A 21093-nucleotide genomic window follows, 5' to 3' on the forward strand; every position below is an offset into this window, starting at 1 on the left:
CGCTACATGCGACTAACCCCGCATGTTACTTGCATGATGCATCGTGATCGCAGGGCCCTGGACTGTCATCATGAGGGTGCAGTGATACCTACCCTCTAGCTCACTACAACATCACCTTATCTTAGGCTTACAAGGCTTGCAACCAACACATGTCCGCCAATTTATTGACCGGCCACGCTACCAAAGTCCTCTTTGGCGTCTGTTCTATCCCAGCTACTTCTCTCCAACCCCCTAACCCGATTGAGCAGCGCCCTGACCCTGTTGCTGTTCGTCTCTTTTGCCTGTTCCTGCAGTCTGAATGTTTCCTGGAACTTGCTAATCATAAACGGTGGCAGTGACGACTTCTTTGCTGTCTGGTAGTCGTACACTACTATATCCTCTACGCAGCGTGCTGCCGGGCGACGATGCGCTTCAGAAAGGATCAGGACATCCAAAATGAAGTGGTCCGTGTTCTCTGTGGGGTTGTCTCTAAGCTTGTGGAGCACTGTAATCCTGTTGGCGGAATTTAGCAACGGCAGTGGCAGCGAACTACCACCAACTTCGGTACACATACCTGTCTGGCCACTTCATCGGCTGTTGCTCGTTAGCAGACTGACGTCAACATCGGCGCGAAGGCTTTCAACCTCTATGATCCTGGTACATCTCCACGCTCCTGCCGTATACGGAAAGACTCGTGTGATCCACATCCACGCGGCTGCATGATACAGCCTCAAGGGAGTGGGGAGACTGGAATAAAGCGCAAACTCACAAACTTGTAATCAGTCTTGATGCTTCTCAGAATCAAGCCTATGCTCTTGGGTGTCATGAGCTCCATCCACTCAGCCTTGTGCTGTGGGTCGCTGGCCGCAAAATTAAGCGTCCAGTTGACTCTGGCAGACTCCGCATAGCGATTGTACATGACGTTATTGACGTGGCCTATACATGATTAGGACTCATTGGGATGCGCGCGTGAGAATGATAGTAGTACCCTTTGAGTCTATCAGCAGTGGTCAATGTACAAGTTGTAGGATGTCCTACCATGCTGTCCTGTGCGATCAGTCTATATTAGCCCTTGTACGCAATGCTGGTTAGAATCTTTGGAAGGCTTACCATTTCTCCCCAAACGACTTCCTGTCGGTAGAGACCTCGCCACTGCTTGCTTGTGAGGAACCCTTCGCTTCCGGCCACAAGTTCTCTCCCTTGAAGAAAGACGTGAGTTGATGCTTGTCTGTGGATTTTTTTATCTGATAGCAGTACTCACAACCTGTCGTCGTCTCTTGCAGTATCGAGCCAGCTTCCTCAATCTGGGTAGAATTCATCCCAAAATTGATACATTTTCCAATCCTCGCTCTAACGTCTGAGAGCCAGCGGGGACTCAATGCAGCAGTCGCAGGTGCATTGTCTATATCAAAGGATTATTAGCTACCACATTGTTAGAATTCCCTCAACTACATACCGCTTGCAGTCGACTGATATCGCGCAAGTGGTACCCTCTGTAATCCAGCAAGCGTCAATGTCGGCCTGGAAGACAAGATGCCCGAGCGCACCAGTACACGCATATTGCCTAGAAACCCCAACTATGAAGTGTGGAGAAGGTGCTCTTCTGTGTTACACGAGGTATGATGTGAAGGCTTACTAGTGTCCTTGCTTCCGAGATACGGAAACGAGAGCCGAGGATGCCGTCTCCACCACCCGATAGCGACAGCAGCCCTACGTCAGTAACGCGAGGCCGAGTCCGTACCTCCCCATCACCACTACTTCTCATCCAACTTTCCCGTGAAACGTTGTGCACTGTTTGCTCGTTGTCCCGAATCGTACAAACACCAAACATTACTCTTCTCTGTGTTCAAAATGGCTTCTCTCAACCCATCTCTCCGCCATCAGGTCATTCGGATATACAAGGGTAACGTTGGGCGCTCCGAATCATAACAAAGCACGTATTCATTGTACCACAGATCTGCTCTTCATGGGCCGCGAGTACCCCCAGGGTTACGACTACTTCCGAACCCGCTTGCACAAAGCATTTGCCAGTCAACGACACTTGACCGATGAGGCGAAGATCAAGCAAGGTATCGAGAGGGCAGAATATGTAAAGCGAGGTTAGTCCACATCACTCATAGTCTCACGTTCAACGCTAAACACCAACACCAGAAATCGAAGCACTGTAATTCAACCAGAAAACCATGATAAGAAAGTCCCCTGACTAGTCTAGATACTATCTGAAGCGTTATCGTACTTTACGCCAGCGCTACGACACACTTGCCTAGTTTACTGTAAGACGCCTGTTTCTCACCGCCTATGGCCATTCGTAGACCGGGATATCACAAATAGAAAAGGTACGCTGCTACTTTACACCTTCTTGCACCACCATACTCCCACCTCAAGACACTCACCGCTGGAAGCTCCTTTCTGCTCCAGCAGATCGTTGATCATGGAATTCCAATAGCGCTGCCATTCTTCCTGGTTCTTCCCACTGACTTGTTTGAGTAGGGGCTCTAGACTCTCAATCAGCTGGATGACGATCAACAACGCCGTATGTCGGAGAGCTGCTTGCTCTCTTGTAAGGATGGAACTATCGAACATTGCACCGCCCTTCATGAGATTCCCAGCCTCGCTCCCGCGCCGTTTTATCTTTTCGCCTGCAGCTTCACGTTCCCATCGCGGCTCGCCCAGCGGAATGGCAACTCGACGGTTCTCCACGTCACATAGCGTCTCCGTCTCCTGGAGCAGTATTTGCGATATTCGAGAACACGGTGTTGGCGAGAGCTTGCGCTGATCTAGCGCTTCCTGAATCCATGCGTTGGAGTCTTGAAGGTACTTGTTCTGTACGTCGGTGAATGGTGTGATGTGCGAAATCAAAAATGTCCCTGTCGATACGGCACAGGCATATTCCTGGGGGTTCTTGCCTGGCGGAGGCGGGGGATGCGGCAAGATCGATCGAATAATATGGTCCGTCTCCCAGATTTCCAGGGTCCCGCCAGACTTGAGTATCCGCGTGGCTTCATCGAGTATCTTTTGAGACGGCGGTCCCAGCGGCATGATCATGCTCAGATCTTTCATCACTACGATATCGAATTCCTCATCGTCGAACGGCAGCGGCAACTTGCGCAAGTCGTGCTGCACGAACCTCCAGTCGATGCCCTGGCGCTGTAAATCTCCAGACAGGTTGACAATGTCCAGACCCGTAAAGGCGACGTCTTTGTAACCCTGTTCTGGTCACAGTCAGCACTGAGCGATGGCTGATGCACATGACTACGGTTTCACGTACCACTGAGCCATTCATGGCACACAGCCGACCAGTACCCCGAGCCACATCCGATCTCCAAGACCTTCTTTGGGGGATACGAGGGCGTCGAGCCCAGGGCCCTTCCAAAAACGGCCGTGGCAAGGAGTGTCTGCAGGTTCTGACGATGGAGTTCGGGCAGGTCGCATGGGAGGGGGTAGCTTTGAGCACTCCTGATGTATCGTCGTCCATGGCGCAAGATGAAGGGCTCCGCAGATGGGCCGGTGGTATCGTCCCGAGTGCTTAGGGTGGAATTGCTCGATATTGAGCCCCGCGTTACGTCCATGGTGTGGGTTTGGTGGGATCGCGAACTTGACGCCGCCGGTGCTGAGGAAGCAGATAAAGTTCTACCAAGAGGGTCGGTAGTGGTCAGATCCCATTGCTTTGCCTCGACGGTCTTGGGGCGAATGGGAGGGCTTTGGGTGGAATTGGCGCCGTAATAGCGGTACTGAGACTTGTATTAGCCAGACGGTCGCACGTAGAGTGTCAACAGCCTTCTTGCCAGTTGCCAATCTCCCATCGAAACGGCTGGGAACGTGCTCGAGGATGTCCAGCGTGCCTTGACCCCTGCCCCACTGTTTTAGCGGGAGCGCGATATTGGGCCGGTCTCTAGTGGTAAGATAAGCACGTGTAGGCGAGTCAGCAATTAACGAGTGGGACGGCCGAGTGCATGTGTAGGTGGTGACGGTGACAGTGGCAGTAGCAGTAGCAGTGGCAGTATCAGTAGCCAGCTCGTAGGAGATCAGCACAGAACAGCCTTCCAGCATGGTGTGCGGTGTGAAATCGTGCCCAGGACGGCGCCGGGTGTACGAAGCCGCTCAGGTGAGGAGCTCCAAGGGCCAGCCGAGGGGATATATCCAATCACGTCCTACGGCAGTGCGAATCCCCAGGTTTTTGGTGGTAATTTCTGTCGTAGAATCTGGGCAATGTGGGCGCCGCGTGTGAGCATGTCTACATATGCATGGGCGCGGCTTGAGCCGAGGGCGCTGCAGGTGATGCCGTGTTTGGCGTACAGAGAGAGTTTGGAGTACATGTACCCACCACCTGGAGTACCTACATAGGTACCACGGTTCAGCAGCCACATGGTAGGAGAAAGACACTTCAGTAGGCCAATGCTGCTGCACACATGTTGCTGTTGCACGTAATCGCAGCAACCTGCACATGCATGGGCCGGCGCGAGCCTCGAGTCTCGATTCCGCTGGCGGAGAGAGCGTGCGCGCACATGACTTGGGCTGGCAAAGACACGGTGGACAGTAACTACCTAGCTAAAACGCCAAAGTCGCGCAGTGCATCACAACGCGCTCATACCAAGCTTCAACATGGGCGAGTGGCCATGTATACAACTACAGTTTCAGCCTGGCCCTTGGATCGACGCTTCCACCAGGTCACGTGGTCAGGTTAGCGGCGCTCCCCGTCAATTGGGCAAGGCTCGACTCGGCTTCACGTATCGCATTCACTACTCTCTCTATTCTTCACAGCGCTGCAGTTGGACCCGCACCCATCTGTCTGGCGCAATTGAGACTGACTGTTCCTCCTGCGCGCTCTTTGGCATCCTCTGCTGCCGTACGTGCGCCGCCTCCGCCCGCTTTGTCGACCTCTGCAGCTCCGACGACAACGACCTGGATTCCCCGCTACAGAGCTAACACAGTGGTGGATAGGACGACAGACGGCCACAATATCAATACCAACACAATTCACAGCCTCTTACTGCGAACACGCCTTCTTCACCTCTCACTACCAAGGCCCCAGCTCAATATTACCCTCACTCGCAAACCGCCCGCGGCTTCACAGTACATGGTCTTCAGCTGCCGCCTCTGTTAGCGCGTGCTCATGTCGAAGAGGCTTTCGGGTGCCCATGTTAAAACGAAGAAGATCGCGTGCCCGAGCCCTACCACCGACCTGACGCCCTCCTTCGCCATAGCAACCCGGCGCTTTCATTACCAAGCCGCACGCCCGCCTGCGGGTCCTACACCATCACCCGCTGCCATTCCCTTAGATGGCCGATTACTCGGTCTACTCAAGGGGAACCGGCTCAACCTTCTACCCGCAACACGCACAGAACATTCGCAACCTCCCTGGCCGCCGGTCCCCCACAACTAGCGCCCGCATACCCTTCAACAACCCCGATACTCCCTCTCCAGCACGATCCCCCGGGCGCCAGTCGTCTCCGTCGCAGTTTACCATGTTCAACCAGGGCCATGGGCACCAAGGCCACAATGTAATGATGAATGGACGGAACGGGCAAAACTATAGTATGATGAACCTGGGCAAACCCTTCCAGCACAACCAACACCATCAACACCACAACCAGCATCATCAGCAACACCAGGACATCTCGGGCAATAACCATGTTGGACAGTACAACCACCAGCACAACATCTCAAGCGGGGGCATGTCAAACGTCCAGCCCCACTTCACGCCGAACCACCTCCAAAATGGCACGCCAAACAGCGCCCACAGCGGACTCAGCAAGCCGCAAACCGAACACTGGCAAGAGCAATTGCGGTTGCATCAAACGGCGCGTGAAATGACACAGGCCCACTCGCACGCCAGGATCCACCCGAGCGTTAGCAAGAGCATTGTAGCTGGAACCACAAACGGAATGCAGAAAGAGGCGGACGAGAAAGAGCGCAATAGGCCCGCTGCTCAGCGCGTGGATGATGGCAAGGACCAACATATATGGACCATTCTCGACTTTGGCGGCCAGAACCTCAAAGTAATCACGCCCGCGCTGTTCGCCTACACGTTCCTGACGAAGCTGTACCTCAACTCGAACAAGCTCACCTATGTACACCAAGACATTGGCCAGTTACGGAACCTCACACACCTGGATCTCTCCTTGAACAATCTACAGTACCTGCCCCCGGAGATCGGCATGCTCGTAAACCTGAAGCAGCTGCTACTGTTCGACAATCATATTGAGAACCTTCCGTACGAACTAGGATCCTTGTACCAGTTGGAGATGCTTGGCATCGAGGGCAACCCTATCCCGGACGAGTTAAAGCAAATCATCATGGAACAGGGTACACAGGAACTCATCAAGCACTTCCGTGAGAACGCCCCAGGTCCAGAGGCACCACCAGAGCGCGACTGGATCGTCCTTGATGACGTCCAGGATACTGCACAAGAGACGGTGAGCGCGCTCAGCTACAACATCCTATGCGACAAGTACTGTACGCAGTCACAGTACGGTTACACGCCGAGCTCAGCTCTTGCTTGGGAGAGCCGCAGGGAACTCATCCTCGCCGAGTTGCGGGAGCGCGATGCAGATATAGTGTGTCTGCAGGAGATTGATCAAGATAGCTTCAACGAATTCTTCCGAGCAGCGTTGGCGCATAATGACTACAAGGGCGTTTTCTGGCCAAAGTCGAGGGCGCGTACCATGGCAGAGAGGGAAGCCAAGCTGGTCGATGGGTGTGCCATCTTTTACAAGAACAGCAAGTAAGTAACACTAACATCTAACCTCGGACTGTGCTAATTGGTACAGGTACATATTGCTGGACAAGCAGCTCATCGACTTCGCAAACACTGCCATCAATCGCCCTGACATGAAGGGTGAACACGACATCTTCAACCGTGTCATGCCCCGTGACGATATCGGAGTGGTTGCCTTCCTTGAAAACCGTGCTACAGGTTCGAGGTTCATTGTCGGAAACGTGCACGTCTTCTGGAATCCCGCCTTCACCGACGTCAAACTTGTGCAGGTCGCCATCTTGATGGAAGGGATCACGAAGCTCGCGACTCAGTGGACCAAGACGGCTCCTTGTACAAACAAGGTCGTATATCAGTTCACAAACGGAGACAGCGAAGAAGGAACAGAGCTCGACCCAACACAGGAGCCAGGACCGTCCAAGCAGTACTCTGATCCTGCCGACTTTCCTGTTATATTGTGCGGTGACTTCAACTCGCTGCCGACGTCTGGTGTGTACGATCTCATTACGCACGGTAATGTGTCGAATGTGCACGCGGATCTGGGAACACGCAAGTATGGTAATTTCACACGAGACGGCATATCCCATCCGTTCAGTCTCAAGTCCAGCTACGCATCCATCGGAGAGTTGGCTTTCACCAACTATGTGCCACACTTCCAGGGCGTGCTCGACTACATTTGGTATTCGACGAACACGCTGCAGGTGGTCGGCCTGCTTGGTGACATTGACAAGGGCTACCTCAAGCGCGTGCCTGGGTTCCCCAACTACCACTTCCCAAGTGATCACGTCGCTCTATACGCTCAATACATTGTCAAGAACCGAAAAGAGGCGAAGAAGGTGTCGGAAGTAGACTTTGGGCCAAGTCGGGACCGAAGGAATTGATCGACACGTTAGTTCGCCTCCGGGCATGTCAATAGGCTTGTGGTGTAGCGTTCTCCATCGTTTTCCAGGCGTCATTTGCTCGGTGTTCGGTTGCTGGGGGTATGATGCAAGTTCAGGTTTGGCAATGGCGGGGTGAATCGCTCGATAGACGTGCGCGGTCTGATCATCTTGGGAGGCATGAGCAATGCCGGCGGTTAGTACACGAATCTCACAACACACATGTTGTTCGGTATTTAGAACATGCCTCCTTTTGGCATGCTGACGATGAAAGGACCACTCTCTTTTCAATATGCGAAGCGTTTGGCTGGTTGGGTCGCAGGTGTTTTGCGGCATGGGCTCTGATTGTTTGATCTATTTCTGGGTTTCTTTCGCGTTCTTCTTTTCTGCAATGTATCAACTAGGTAGTCGTTCAAAAAGACCTAGTCGCCTGCTGTAGCAGGGCCGACTGCGGTTTCACCGTTCGAGCATTGAATCACACTAGATGTATGTGAATATGTGAATGGAGTGAGGTTGCAGTTGCGGTGAGATTCTAGTAAACGGCTATGAGTGAGCTTACGGCCATAGATGGCGTCATGGGGCCATCCTAGAGGCCACGATTCGCCCGTGGAAGTGCAAGTCCAGATGATGAGGGGGGGCCTCCGACTCGCCTTGACCGCCGCGGCGACGGGACCCACTTGGGTCAACACCGACCTTCATAGCTCCTCGACCACTTCCCCCAGGCCGCGCAACCACGCAATTCCCTGCAGCGTCCCTGAATCCTTCCAGTCTCTCCTCTCACCTCACATTACCAGACATCATGGCTGCTGCACCCACCAACGAGCTCAAGCTCGACCCCAAGTACGACAACTACGACTATCCTACTACTGCTCCCACCGCTCAGAGTGGACATCCTGGCCATACCACGCCTGAGCAAGATGCCGCTGTTGCCCAGCTGCGGATGAGTTTGGAGCAGGCCGGCCACACTAAGAACCTCGATACCCTGACTCTGGTATGGTCATTCTGATAGTCGATGTGTCCCTTGGCTAAACAATTAATAGCTGCGCTTTCTCCGTGCAAGAAAGTTCGATGTCAAGCTGGCGGAGAAGATGTATGTACCTGTGTATGGAAATGAATAGCAAACTTGACTGACCGTTCTAGGTTTGTCGACTGCGAGAAGTGGAGGGCCGAATACGCTGGCGTAGGTGTCGAGGAACTTGTCCGTACTTTTGACTACAAGGAGCGGCCCGAGGTTTTCAAGTACTACCCTCAGTACTATCACAAGACAGACAAGGTGCGTCTATCACACATCATCTCTAACAAAACATACATCTAACACCACCTAGGATGGCCGCCCGCTCTACATTGAGCAACTCGGTAGCGTCGATCTCACCGCTCTCCACAAGATTACGTCCGAGGAACGCATGATTCAGAACCTGGTCTGCGAATACGAAAAGATGGCCGATCCCCGTCTTCCCGCCTGCTCACGCAAGTCGGGCTATCTCCTTGAGACGTCGTGCACAATTATGGACCTGAAGGGCGTTGGCATCGGCAAGGCATCCTCGGTCTACGGCTACCTTGGGGCTGTTTCCACCATCAGCCAAAACTACTACCCCGAGCGTCTGGGTAAGATGTACGTCATCAACGCCCCCTGGGGCTTCTCTGGCGTCTTCAGCATCGTCAAGAAGTTCCTTGATCCCGTCACAAGCGCCAAGATCCACGTTCTGGGCTCTGGATACCAAAAGGAGTTGCTGGCTCAGGTCCCAGCTGAGAACCTGCCCAAGGCGTTTGGTGGATCGTGTGAGTGCGAGAAGGGCTGTCAATTGAGCGATGCGGGCCCATGGTGGGATCCTCAGTGGGCAAGGGAACCCAAATGGGCCAAGAAGAGCGACGACGCCATTGACAACTCTGCACTTCCTGCGCCTACGGACGGTGCTGCTCCCGCACCTGTTGCGCCTGCTGGTGCTGAGCCTGCCGCTGCGCCTGCTCCCGCACCAGCTACCACTTAGGCAGTTCGTCGTCTGTTACGGAGGAAGCGAACTATCAGGGGAAGCAATTCGGCGTAGGGGCGTGATATTCAGAAGGGAGGCTGTCTAGGCTCTCCAGGCGCTCGCTGATTGTAGTATAGACTAGCATGGCGAACGTAAAATCATCAACATCATCTTAACGGGGATAGCTCGAAACGCTTGCATTATTTTGGTTGTACCTTTATGCTTTTGCACAGTGTTTTATTGTGATCTTGACTCTGTTATAGTGTAGGGATGTATACTGTCAGTCAATATTTGGTATGTCATTATATCATCTTCATTGAATGTTATTGGGCAGGGCAGGGGTTGCAAGCGCTTATTGACTATTATACAGTTGTCTATATAACTCTTTTCGTCTATACGAGCTTTGAGACGCGTAAGGTCACTAGGCCTCGACTATACATGTATGTACCGTATGGACTGCTTCGTTTGGTGCCTACACCAACAGATCTTACAGTGAGTGAATGGACTTCTCAGTGTCAAGCGCACAGGCATATACCAGTATCCCTACGAACACTCTACTCTCTAGCATCATCTTGAAAACTATCCAACTCTTACAAGCCTCCAACCACCTCGGTCGGTCGCAGCCATGAGTACAGCATCCAAGGACGCTCGCATTCGACGGTCACAGGCATTAGGCTATGTCACCTCACCCTCCCTCCGCGTCATCGTCGGCGAAGCGCCAGACCAGAAGGAGTTCTTCGTTCACGAAGGACTCGTCTGCCCACGCAGCGAGTTCTTCCGCAAAGCCATGAGGGGGCCATGGACGGAAGCGCAGGAACGCAAGATCGATCTCGGACAAGAAGAACCCGAAACCTTTGCTCTTTACCTTGAGCTACTGTACGTAAGTGTGAAAGCACCATGAACGAGAATGGGAAAAACACAGCATCTCTTAGCTAACATCTAATCAACGACAGACAGGCACCATACCCACCATAGAAGACACAGAACTCTACGCACCCCTCAGCAAGCTCTATGTCCTAGCCGAAATGCTCATGGACGACACCACAAAGACCATTGTCCTAGACGCCATGAAAGCACAGATTGACGACGGACCTGAAGAAGACCACTATTGCTTCCCGGAACCAGATGCCATCCGTATCATCTACAAGGGAACAACCGAGTCTAGTCCCGCCCGCGAACTCATGGTCAAGTTTTACACAGACTACTCTTGCGGTGAGGAGCTGGAGGAGTTGGCAGATCTTAAAGAGTTTCATTTTGATCTTGCGCGCAGTCTAATCACTAAACGGCTGAGGCCTGGGGAGCACGATTTAGTGAAGGAGGAGCTGGACGACGTGAAGAAGGAGTTGAGCGCCGTAAAGAAGGAGCTGAGCTCTGTGAAGAAGGAATTGGCGAAGAGGACGGATGCGCGCGTGTATCATGGGTGAATATTGTGGGTGTCTATGGAGGTCGGGATTGTGCCACATAACTGAACTTTGAGCTTGGGGAGGTAATCGTGCGTGTGTGAATCTGTGATGAGGGAGTCTGCAGAGCCGCAGAGTGGTTTATCTGCAAGCACTGCGCTGGTGCCACAGAAAAGTGCTCTGCTTAGACCACAGAAAGGAACAAAGACCCGGATTATGATGATTGGTGAGTATGAGCACTGTGCAGAGTAACTGCTATAGGTGGGCGGTGAAACCCTGTTTTGCAGCGGCATTGCAAGACGCCCAACCACACTAATTGAAGTTCGTCTAGAGGAAGTACCTATGCGCATTCTAGGGCTCTAGCATCGCTAGCATAAAACATTCACACATATAAGCTAAATCCTGGGTGATGCCAAGTAACTGTCTGCGGAAACGGATGACAATACCATCTTCGTCGGTTTCTTCACCAGGACGGCTTCACCTCACCGTTCTGGAATAGGCAATTAACTGCTTCTCTTTCACCTGGACGGCTTCTCCTAACCGCTCTGGGATAGACAATGAACTGCTTCTCTCTCACTTTTGCGGGGATCCTATGCTCAGTTCTTGCAGTATACCTTCTCATGCCCTCCAATTAACAACACACTCGGTCCATCATACTACTTTCGCCAACAATGACAGTCATCAAATCTCGAGGCGCGACCAAGAAGCTGGGCCCGATCAGGTACGTCGTATCTCTCCCAATCATCAATACTACAGTACACTAACACAGTAGTACAGGCAGCAAGATCGTCCAATTCAGGATCCCCAGCCTAGATCGCCGCTTCGCCGTCCACGAAGGTACCCAGACCCTTTCATCAAAGTCCCAGTATCCACACTCTCTGACCATAACCCCTCGTCTTCTAGATCTCATCTGTCGAACCTCTTCTTTCTTCAAGTCCCAGGTTCAAAACAAGCGAAAGCCCGTCTCCCCCACCGACAAGTGCTGCTTCTGCCTCGAAGCCCTGGACCCTATTACCAGCGATATTTCTTTCTGCGTACAGTGCGGACAAAACGTTCACGAAGTCTGTATGGAAGACTGGAGGAGATCTTACTATCTCGACCCCAACAAGGAAGCCCCGCTCACATACCTAATGTGCCGAGCCAGCTGGACGAACGATCAACTGCTCAGCTATCTCGCCGTGGAGAAAGAGCTCGACGCCGAAGCCGTACACATCTATCTTGACTGGCCCTATACCTCTACTCTTCACATACGATCTACTCTTTCCCGGGATACCGATGCATTCAACCTTGTCATTCTGAAGCTATGGGCAGTTGCCAGCGCCGTGGAAGATACAACGTTCAAAGCCATTGTCATCACCACGTTCTTCGAGCAATCACGATCTGTTTTCACTACCGAGAGTGTCAAGTGGGCGTTTGTTGAGAGAAAGTGTGACGATGAGATACGCGACTTTGTTCTTACTGTCGCCCTGACGTACCTCTACCCTGGCTGGTTCCGTATATGGGGGGACCTCTGGCCAGACGAGTATGTCAGGGAGCTGGCGGATATGGCAATGACAACCTGGAAAGAGAGAAAGAGTATTGGTGATTTGAGCAAGATGTGGGCGGAGAAACTGGGCACTGAGAGCGACGATGACGAGGAAGAGGGGCTTGTTGCAAAATCGAAGGGGCAGACGTCTACTGATGTGGCTTCCGGTCTTTGACGAGAAGAACATTGATTTACCTCTTGTTCGAATCATGGTCTCATGCTTCTAGGCCTATGAGTAGGTTGCCGGCATTCACGCTATAAGCCGGGAGTGCAGAAACATTTGAACCTGGGGGAGGATTGAGAGATGCAAGATTGGACGCTTCTTGTTGATGTTTCGGATGATGATGATGGGCTGCTCCTTTCTCGTTCGGGATATTAAAACGGGTGCGGTGGAGTGTCAGGCAGTGATGTCCTTTGTGGTATTATTCAATAGCTCCGCACGAGTATCCGAGAGCTTTCAAAAGTCATGCCCCTGTTTTGTACCTTGATCCACATTTCTTGGTATCTCATCTTTCTGTTTGCTGTTCGTTTTGTCTTCCCGATTACCCTCCGACACCACCAAGAGTCTATCGGCGCTGTTGTCATGTTCTCCCTACATGTCGCGGCTCTTTCGAGCGCCATACTTTCAAGCGCCGTACTGGTACGAGCAAAGGCTAAAGGATAGTCTCAAGGCAGGGCATGCTTGTCATTTGACTGGCTGCTCCTCACACAACATGCGACCTGTCGCGTGGTAGTCGTCTCCGGACACCCGTTCCCCAATCGCAAGCGCTATGTATGGAATCCAGGGCTTCCTTGTTGTTGCTGGCTCTTAACGATTCGCTTGTGGTTGTGAACAGGCCAGCGACAGTGTTTACCAGAATATCCGGAGTGAGTTCATTTCCGCGGAAATGGGCAAGAGGATCGTTTGACCGACGTATTGAACTGGATGTTGAATTCAAATCGCTTGCTGTCTAGCTGTTGTGATACGCCCCCTGCTTCGATGAAAGGCATGTTGAGTGGCGACCTCAGGATGATGCAGGCAAGAGATTCGTGGACGTCCAGGGCTCACACGCGTTATTTTGGCCGTAATTCGGAGTAGGATACGAATTCATGTTGGTGAAAATATTCCAGATGGGAAGACCTTGGCCTTTATATCGCGGAGTACCTAGTTGTCTACCTAGGTAGTTGTGCCAAGCTCTGTCCGATAACCATGACAGCGAAGAAAGTGGGCATAGCAACGATCCGATTGGATTCCTAGTAAAAATGTGGACTCGATGACACAACTTGAATACAAAGCTAATAAACCCAAAGACACGTAGTAGACTTCATGGATGTCACATAATCGCAACTCGGGGTTTCGGAAGCCTTGGCGTTCCTCACCTAGGCAGGTAACCATCGGACACAGCCTCCTACGCCCCAAGCTCTCCGTACAACCTACCTGACTCCAGACACTTACGGAATGCCAAATTATAACGCCCGTTATTGTTTTAGTTGTGGTTATGATAGATCTTGCCTGACCGAAACACTAGGTACAGTGTAGTAGACTCCGCAACAATCAATTCAATCCGGTCACTCTCCTAGACCCACTTACCTATCTAGGTAGGGCTTAAACTCCTATAGGTAACTACTAGGCTTAAAGCGGTAATCAATCAATCCAATCTGAACCTTCTAGGACCCACTTAATTGATTGTTGCGGACTGTGCAGTGTAGGTTTGCAAAGAGGTTGTATGATATGAAGTACAGACGTTAATAAGCAGTTTGGGAAAGGAGGCCTATACCTATCATCTTAAGACTACTGGAAAAAAATGCATCTAGTACGTTCTTTAATAGACTATAATGTAAGTCGATTGGGAGTTTGATATGAAATCGGACCGGACGCACTTGTTTCCCACATGCGCGGATTGCTGTGCAACTGCGGTTCCGAGGGGCTATGGCCACGCATCACCATGTATGGAAGTCTTACATGGATGACATAGAGTAAGCCCCTTGCGTAGAAGGTAGTGAGAGCTTGGCGTTTGGTGAATTATAAGTATTGGGATATGTCCACCGCCAATAACTTTCGTCATTATCACTACAATTCGACAAAATGCACAGCTCTATCTTAATAGGCCTCTGGGTCAGCATCTCTTTCATCATCTACAGAATCGTTGCTTCGATCATCACTTCACACCGCCATGCCGCTAACGCACGCCGACTGGGGTGTCTACCTGCTCCTAAATTCAATGATCAAATGCCGTTGGACATATTCAATATCAGAACCGCTGCAAGAATAAGCAAGGCCGATAAAGAGCGTCGCGTCCCGCAGTACATTCAGTCACGCGTCCACAATGCTTGCGAGGTAGAAGGCAAAACGGTCAGCACATTCTATGCAAACTTTATGGGTAGCGAGGGTATCTTCACTGTTGAGCCACGGAATATTCAAGCCATCCTAGCGACACAGTTCAAGGACTTTGGACTAGGAGAGCTGAGAAACGAGAGCTTCTCCCCGTTGTTGGGTCGCGGTATCGTAAGTGCCATACCTGTAGCGATGCAACGAAAATATGGAGACACTGACGTTGATTAGTTCTCCTCAGATGGCGAGCAGTGGTCGCATGCCAGAGCGCTTCTTCGGCCTCAGTTTGCGCGAGACCAAGTTGGCGACTTGAACCTTAACGAAAAGCATATGCAACATATGATGCGAGCATTGCCCATCAACTCGAACGGCTGGACCGACGTCACCGACATTCAGCGGCTGTTCTTCCGCCTGACACTGGATTCAGCGACCGAATTTCTATTCGGCGCAAGTGTGGATTCGCAGCTTGCGGCCTTACCTGGGTACACTTCTAGTAAAGCACCAGGGCCCGTGAGTGAAGGGGAATTCGCAGTCTCCTTCGACCAAGCACAAAGCACGATTGCTGCGGGTACCCGACTGGGGATCGGATACTGGTTGACGTACGATAAGCAGTTCAAGAAAAACTGCAAACAGTGTCATACCTTTATCGACTTCCATGTCGAACGTGTGCTTTCTGGGAAGAAGACGAACCAAAAGACGGCGAGTGGAAAAGAAAAGTACGTCTTTCTCGACGCACTTGCAGAGGCTACCCGAGACCCCGCCGAGCTTCGCTTCCAATCCATCTCGATTCTTCTAGCTGGACGCGATACCACGGCATCACTTCTTTCGTATGTCTTCATGCTACTCTCACAACATACCGACATATATCAGAAGCTTCGTGCTGTCGTGACGCAACAATTCGGTACCTACTCCAAACCTCAGAACCTTTCATTCGAGAAGTTGAAGTCATGCAACTATTTGCAGTGGGTTATGAGCGAGACCCTCCGTCTTTATCCCGTCGTTCCGTTTGATACTCGCTGTGCGCTTCGCGACACCACATTACCCGTAGGTGGCGGCCCAGACGGCACAGCTCCTGTCTACCTAAAGAAGGGCATGCACATGGACTACAGCGTTTACGTCATGCATCGCCGCAAGGACCTTTGGGGAGAAGATGCAGGGGAGTTCCGCCCAGAGCGCTTCGAGGGGAGGAAGGGTGGGTGGGAGTTCCTCCCCTTCAACGGAGGACCACGAATCTGCATGGGACAGCAATTTGCTCTGACGGAAGCGGGATTTGTGATTGTAAGAATGGCGCAGAGATTTGACGAGATTGAAGGTGTAGGGAATAGTTGGGAGCCGGTTGAGAGGGGTGGCTGCGGGTATACCAGGCATGCTGCGAGCTTATCTACGTGTCCGGCGGATGGTGTCAAGGTTAGGATGAAGGAAGCCAAACAGTAGTGTTAGTCATGTTTTAGTCTCATTATGCAAATATTGATCTCCATGCAAGTTAGCGTGAAATGCGAGTGTAGTGGACATGTGTGTAGTGTATGGAGGCAGTTCCGATCACGGCCGAGAGAGCTAAGTGTTCCGATGCACTAATTTGGCGAGCAAGGATGTGTCGGCGGGACAATGGCCAAACTTTTGATCATGAATACTTACAATCATCCCTCACCACATCGCCCAATATGCGGAGAGCGCATGGACTTCGGGTAAGAATAAGCAAACACTAGCCTTCAATTGATAGTGCCTCAATTGACAATATCAGTACTCTTCGCCTCGCGATATCTGCATCCTCTGCGCCACTCGACAATTGGCATCGAATACAATCGTTACATCGTCCACGGCTACCCAGCGGAGAGAATTGAACTCATCTACGAGAGCTCCACAGTCGGCCGAAGGAATAATATACAAAGATGCAAACGAAAGGGGGCAAAAGATGTCTCAGGCACAACGAATGCGTGCGGCATTGGCATCCAGCACCCCATTTACACCTCCAGCGCTGGCACAACAGGGAGGATATATGTCGCCAGCAGAGAGGACGAGATTATCATTAGCAGCATCACGGCCGCAGCAGGTTTCGCAACCACCGCGGCAACCGCCACCAGAGCGGCGGGCGATGAACAGAGGGGGTGCCTTTGACAGCCCGGTACGAGGCCAGAACCGGGACAGATTTGCACCTGCTGCTCGGAGAATGGGCGAACGCAGCAACGAATATAGACCAGCTACAACACAGAATCGGTACACGGTCAACATGGACTCAAGACCACCCGTTAACTTGCCGGCATTTGGCTCAGAAAATTTGCGACGGCGCAACGATCTCCAACAAGAACGCGGTCAATTTGGACGAGACCAGTTAACGTCACCCATGGCTTTGAGACCTATGCCACAACGGAAAATGTTAGACCAAGAGGAGATATCAAGATTACTAGGGAATACGTCCGCAGGGAATCGGTCAAGGAAACCATATCAGCCCCTTGTGAGGGACATGAATGCGCAACGTGAGCGACCAGCACAGCGGCCGACACCGTATCAGTCAACTCAACAATTAGAACAACAGGCTTCAACAACACAGTCATCCCGCCAGTCAGAACAACGGACCACAATGTACCGGCCACCTCAGCGCCATGAAGAGTCCATATCAGATGCGGCCGAGGCTTGGGTGCAAAAGTCAAAGGGCAAGTTGGAGGTTGAACCCTCTTATCAGATCCAGAAGGACGAGGAAAACAGACGGCGGAACCGCTTTACAGCAGATGAACCAGAAACAAGGAACCGATACGAAGAGCCTGAGCGACGACAGGGCGGAAACAAGGGCCGGAGCCGGCGCATGCAACGGTACGAAGAGGAAGACGACGATGACCGCCCAACCATTAGCAAACAAGAGCGCAAGCGGTTGAAGGCTGAAGCTAAAAAGGCTGCGCAACTCTCCAAGAACGAGCCGACACCCATCTCTTTGCCCGAATATATCAGCGTAGCCAACCTCGCGGGTGCGCTCAAGCTACGAGTAGAAGATTTTGTGAGGAAGTTGGAGGACCTAGGCTTCGAGGACGTACAGAACGACCATATTCTCAATGCGGAGCATGCCGGACTCATTGCGCAAGAGTACAATTTCGAACCCATCTTCCAGGCTGAGGAACACGACGGCGATCTGTATCCTGCACCACCACTGGACCCCGAAGCCTACGCCGAGCTACCTGCCCGACCACCTGTTGTTACCATCATGGGTCACGTTGATCACGGCAAGACTACAATCCTGGACTACATGCGCTCGACGAGTGTTGCTGCCACCGAGTTTGGTGGCATCACACAACATATCGGTGCTTTCAGTGTGCCCCTGGCCAACGGAAAGAAGATTACTTTCTTGGATACACCTGGCCATTCCGCATTTGAGACCATGCGCGCTCGCGGTGCCAACGTCACCGACATTGTTGTGTTAGTTGTTGCTGCCGATGATTCGGTCATGCCACAAACTGTCGAGGCCATCAAGCATGCGCAGGCCGCCCAGGTTCCCTTAATTGTTGCTATCAACAAGATCGACAAAGCACAAGCAGACCCAGATGCTGTCAAACTTGACCTTGGCCGCCATGGTATTGAGATTGAGGACTTTGGCGGTGACGTTCAGGCGATATGCGTGAGTGGTAAGACGGGACAAGGCATACCAGACCTTGAAGAAGCCATCACCACACTCTCTGAGATGCTGGACCACCGTGCCGACCCCCAAGCTGCGGTCGAAGGATGGGTACTTGAAGGTGCGACCAAGAAGTCTGGGCGTACAGCCACTGTCCTTGTACGGAGCGGTACCCTTCGCCAAGGCACCACTCTTGTCGCAGGTACCACATGGACACGAGTACGTACTCTACGCAACGAAGCTGGTGTAACAGTCGATGAGGTCGGACCTGGCGTAGCTGTCGAAGTCGACGGTTGGCGCGACCAGCCGATTGCGGGCGATGAGGTGCTCCAAGCAGAAGACGAGCAACAAGCCACCGCTGTAACTGAACTGCGTAGCGACAAGATTGACAGGGAGCAGATGGCGCGCGACATGGAAGCCATCAACGAGTCTCGCCGCCTCGCGCGTGCGGAAGCCGAGCGACGCGAAGCTGAAGAAGCCGCTGCCAAGGCTGGCGAGAATGGCGAAGAAGTTGAAGCAGTGGCGCCCGCCGAGCAGAAAGAGTCTGGTCCGGAGATCGTGTCGTTTATCGTCAAGGGAGACGTGTCCGGATCGGTAGAAGCAGTCATCGACTCTGTCTCCGCACTTGGTAATGCGGAAGTAGCAACACGCATCCTACGCCATGGTGTAGGCCCGCCCTCCGAGTTCGACATCTCGCATGCTGCTGACGCGAAGGGACACGTTATCAACTTTAACACTGCGTCACCTGGGCATGTGGTCAAACTAGCAGAGGAGAAGGGTGTGAGGATTCTGGAAAGCAACATCATCTACCGGGTTGTTGAGAATGTCAAGGAGCTCCTGTCCGAGAAACTTGCACCAAAGGTTGTTCACAAGGTCACTGCTGAAGTGGAAGTTGCAGCTTCATTTGAGATTAGCCTTGGTGGCAAGAAGAAGATGACGGTTGCAGGATCAAAGGTTCGCAACGGTGTTGTTCACAGAGGTACAAAGGCAAAAGTGCTACGTGGCGAGACGCTTATCCACGACGGTATGTTTTTGAATCTTTTTCGTGTGGGAAAGACACAAATGCTAATTATGTTGCAGGTATCATCAATACGCTCAAAAACCAGAAGAAGGATGTCGAGCAAATGCGCAAGGACACCGAATGCGGTATCTCGTTTGCAGCATTCAACGACTTCAAGGTCGGCGACCGCATCCAGTGCTACGATGAGCATTTGGAGAAGAGGAGCCTGTAAGATGTTGTATGTGTAACTGTAGCTTTGCCATCTCCGCTGGATGTGTGTACTATAGCTTTTTTGTCTTGCATTTAGCGCCTGGTGTTTTTTTTATTGTGTTTATTAGGGAACTGTATATTGGTCATGTAGATAACCTACCTTGTTCCTGTAGAAAGTATATATAAATATGCCATTCACGAAATAACTCGATCCTTGGAGAGCTACTTAGAACGGAACATTGCTAACAATACTTTGCATGACGGCATAGTACATGGCGAGACTTGGATAGATACCCACATATGTTTGGTATTCACCTATGCTCCCTAAGATGCCAGACTAACTTAACAATACCGGGAATAGCCCAACTCCCAACTCTAGATGTACTGTTCCTACATGCGTCAAGCCGAAGCCCATGAAAACACCCCTTTTGCCACCTAGTTTCTTACACCATCTAGACGTGCTTGCGCAACTTGGCGCCGGTCCATAATACTGGCGCCCAGTGCTGTGACGCATTAAAGCCGAACAAAGACGCAAACCAGAGTATTGCCATGACGGCGACTGGTACAAGGAGGAGCTCCGTGTGATGAAGAAAGGGCAGTTCCTTGTAGCCCAGGAAGGTGATGATGAAGTAGTAGTTCAAGCCGAGCAGATAGAGCGTGTTGGACAGGAAAAGAGAAAACCTGAGACATGTTAGTCGTGTACCAAGCCCATGATATACATATGTCCTACCAATGATGTGTTCCTATCAATGGCATACATAGAAACTGAACGACATAGAGAAAGGCCCAGACGGGCACAAATGCTCTAATGGCAACATCCCAGCAGTATCCAAACTCAAGCTCTTCCTTGGCCGAATCTTCTCCCAGGTTGTACAGGCCTCTCCGTCGGCCTGGTAGCAAGTTGTTGTCCGGCCCCAATAACCGACCGACTAAGAAGAAGAACAGGGTCGCTATCACGAGCGAGAAGAGGAGAAAGTGGCCAAATATGAAGACGAGGGTGATGTGGAGGGTTTGCGTGAAGCCGTCGGCGTATGCAAAACCCCAGGCGAGCGATGTGAGGGTGAGGAAGAAGGAGAGGAGATATGTAAAGGAAGGGTCGGGTCGGTGGTACGATTTAGTGGTTTGTTTCTACGAGACATGGTCAACTACGGACATGGCCCGACAGACGAAGATGGCATACATGGTAGTAGATCTGGCGAAACACCTTCTTGGGCGCTATTATCAAGCTCATAATCTCCCATATGGCCATCTCAAAGTCCATCTGCGGAAACTTGAACATGCGCTTGAAGAAGCGCGGCATTTTGACTTCATTGCGCCGCGACGATGGCGTAGACCCAAAGTTTGAGGGCCCGCCCGTCGGTCTTGGGAGTGATATGTGAGGGTTCATGGCGGGCTATGGGCCGTCGTGACTTGTGCGGGCGCGGAGATTCGGAAGCGGTTCGGAGTCGTCGTGTCACCGGAGATGCCAGATTTCCATCATTGAAGGGCGCACGTGAATTTGCGA

General features: G+C 51.9%; 10 protein-coding genes across 10 annotated transcripts; 7 read left to right on the forward strand and 3 right to left on the reverse strand.

Annotated features, from left to right (window-relative positions):
- Window positions 1-161: 161 nt before the first annotated feature.
- Window positions 162-1538, reverse strand: PtrM4_048100 (4HBT-2 domain containing protein; the record flags this gene model as incomplete). The annotated part of the gene is made up of 6 exons (XM_066104759.1): window positions 162-492; window positions 554-573; window positions 749-915; window positions 999-1021; window positions 1090-1381; window positions 1436-1538. 6 exons carry the CDS (start codon window positions 1536-1538, stop codon window positions 162-164), a joined length of 936 nt encoding a protein of 311 aa, XP_065959323.1.
- Window positions 1539-1830: 292 nt separating this feature from the next.
- On the forward strand, window positions 1831-2147 carry PtrM4_048110 (LYR family protein; the record flags this gene model as incomplete). Its single annotated transcript, XM_001936636.1, has 3 exons — window positions 1831-1882; window positions 1935-2078; window positions 2131-2147. 3 exons carry the CDS (start codon window positions 1831-1833, stop codon window positions 2145-2147), a joined length of 213 nt encoding a protein of 70 aa, XP_001936671.1.
- A 181-nt stretch (window positions 2148-2328) lies between these two features.
- PtrM4_048120 (Methyltransf-25 multi-domain protein) lies at window positions 2329-3548 on the reverse strand (the record flags this gene model as incomplete). Its single annotated transcript, XM_001936637.2, has 2 exons — window positions 2329-3191; window positions 3248-3548. The coding sequence occupies 2 exons, from the start codon at window positions 3546-3548 to the stop codon at window positions 2329-2331; spliced, it is 1164 nt and encodes a 387-aa protein (XP_001936672.2).
- Window positions 3549-5789: 2241 nt separating this feature from the next.
- Window positions 5790-7575, forward strand: PtrM4_048130 (LRR-8 multi-domain protein; the record flags this gene model as incomplete). Its single annotated transcript, XM_066104760.1, has 2 exons — window positions 5790-6703; window positions 6750-7575. The coding sequence occupies 2 exons, from the start codon at window positions 5790-5792 to the stop codon at window positions 7573-7575; spliced, it is 1740 nt and encodes a 579-aa protein (XP_065959324.1).
- Window positions 7576-8371: 796 nt separating this feature from the next.
- Window positions 8372-9454, forward strand: PtrM4_048140 (SEC14 cytosolic factor; the record flags this gene model as incomplete). The annotated part of the gene is made up of 5 exons (XM_066104761.1): window positions 8372-8563; window positions 8613-8662; window positions 8713-8845; window positions 8898-9351; window positions 9408-9454. 5 exons carry the CDS (start codon window positions 8372-8374, stop codon window positions 9452-9454), a joined length of 876 nt encoding a protein of 291 aa, XP_065959325.1.
- Window positions 9455-10167: 713 nt separating this feature from the next.
- Window positions 10168-10966, forward strand: PtrM4_048150 (BTB domain containing protein; the record flags this gene model as incomplete). Its single annotated transcript, XM_001936639.1, has 2 exons — window positions 10168-10422; window positions 10496-10966. 2 exons carry the CDS (start codon window positions 10168-10170, stop codon window positions 10964-10966), a joined length of 726 nt encoding a protein of 241 aa, XP_001936674.1.
- A 647-nt stretch (window positions 10967-11613) lies between these two features.
- PtrM4_048160 (uncharacterized protein) lies at window positions 11614-12642 on the forward strand (the record flags this gene model as incomplete). Its single annotated transcript, XM_001936640.1, has 2 exons — window positions 11614-11663; window positions 11715-12642. The coding sequence occupies 2 exons, from the start codon at window positions 11614-11616 to the stop codon at window positions 12640-12642; spliced, it is 978 nt and encodes a 325-aa protein (XP_001936675.1).
- Window positions 12643-14532: 1890 nt separating this feature from the next.
- Window positions 14533-16212, forward strand: PtrM4_048170 (CypX, Cytochrome P450; the record flags this gene model as incomplete). The annotated part of the gene is made up of 2 exons (XM_001936642.1): window positions 14533-14952; window positions 15010-16212. The coding sequence occupies 2 exons, from the start codon at window positions 14533-14535 to the stop codon at window positions 16210-16212; spliced, it is 1623 nt and encodes a 540-aa protein (XP_001936677.1).
- A 478-nt stretch (window positions 16213-16690) lies between these two features.
- On the forward strand, window positions 16691-19611 carry PtrM4_048180 (translation initiation factor IF-2; the record flags this gene model as incomplete). Its single annotated transcript, XM_001936643.1, has 2 exons — window positions 16691-19403; window positions 19460-19611. 2 exons carry the CDS (start codon window positions 16691-16693, stop codon window positions 19609-19611), a joined length of 2865 nt encoding a protein of 954 aa, XP_001936678.1.
- Window positions 19612-20041: 430 nt separating this feature from the next.
- PtrM4_048190 (UNC-50 family protein) lies at window positions 20042-20976 on the reverse strand (the record flags this gene model as incomplete). The annotated part of the gene is made up of 3 exons (XM_001936644.1): window positions 20042-20270; window positions 20320-20717; window positions 20770-20976. The coding sequence occupies 3 exons, from the start codon at window positions 20974-20976 to the stop codon at window positions 20042-20044; spliced, it is 834 nt and encodes a 277-aa protein (XP_001936679.1).
- Between the last annotated feature and the right edge of the window lie 117 nt (window positions 20977-21093).

This window comes from Pyrenophora tritici-repentis, chromosome 10 (genome assembly GCF_003171515.1).
Source record: "Pyrenophora tritici-repentis strain M4 chromosome 10, whole genome shotgun sequence".
NCBI lineage: Eukaryota > Fungi > Ascomycota > Dothideomycetes > Pleosporales > Pleosporaceae > Pyrenophora > Pyrenophora tritici-repentis.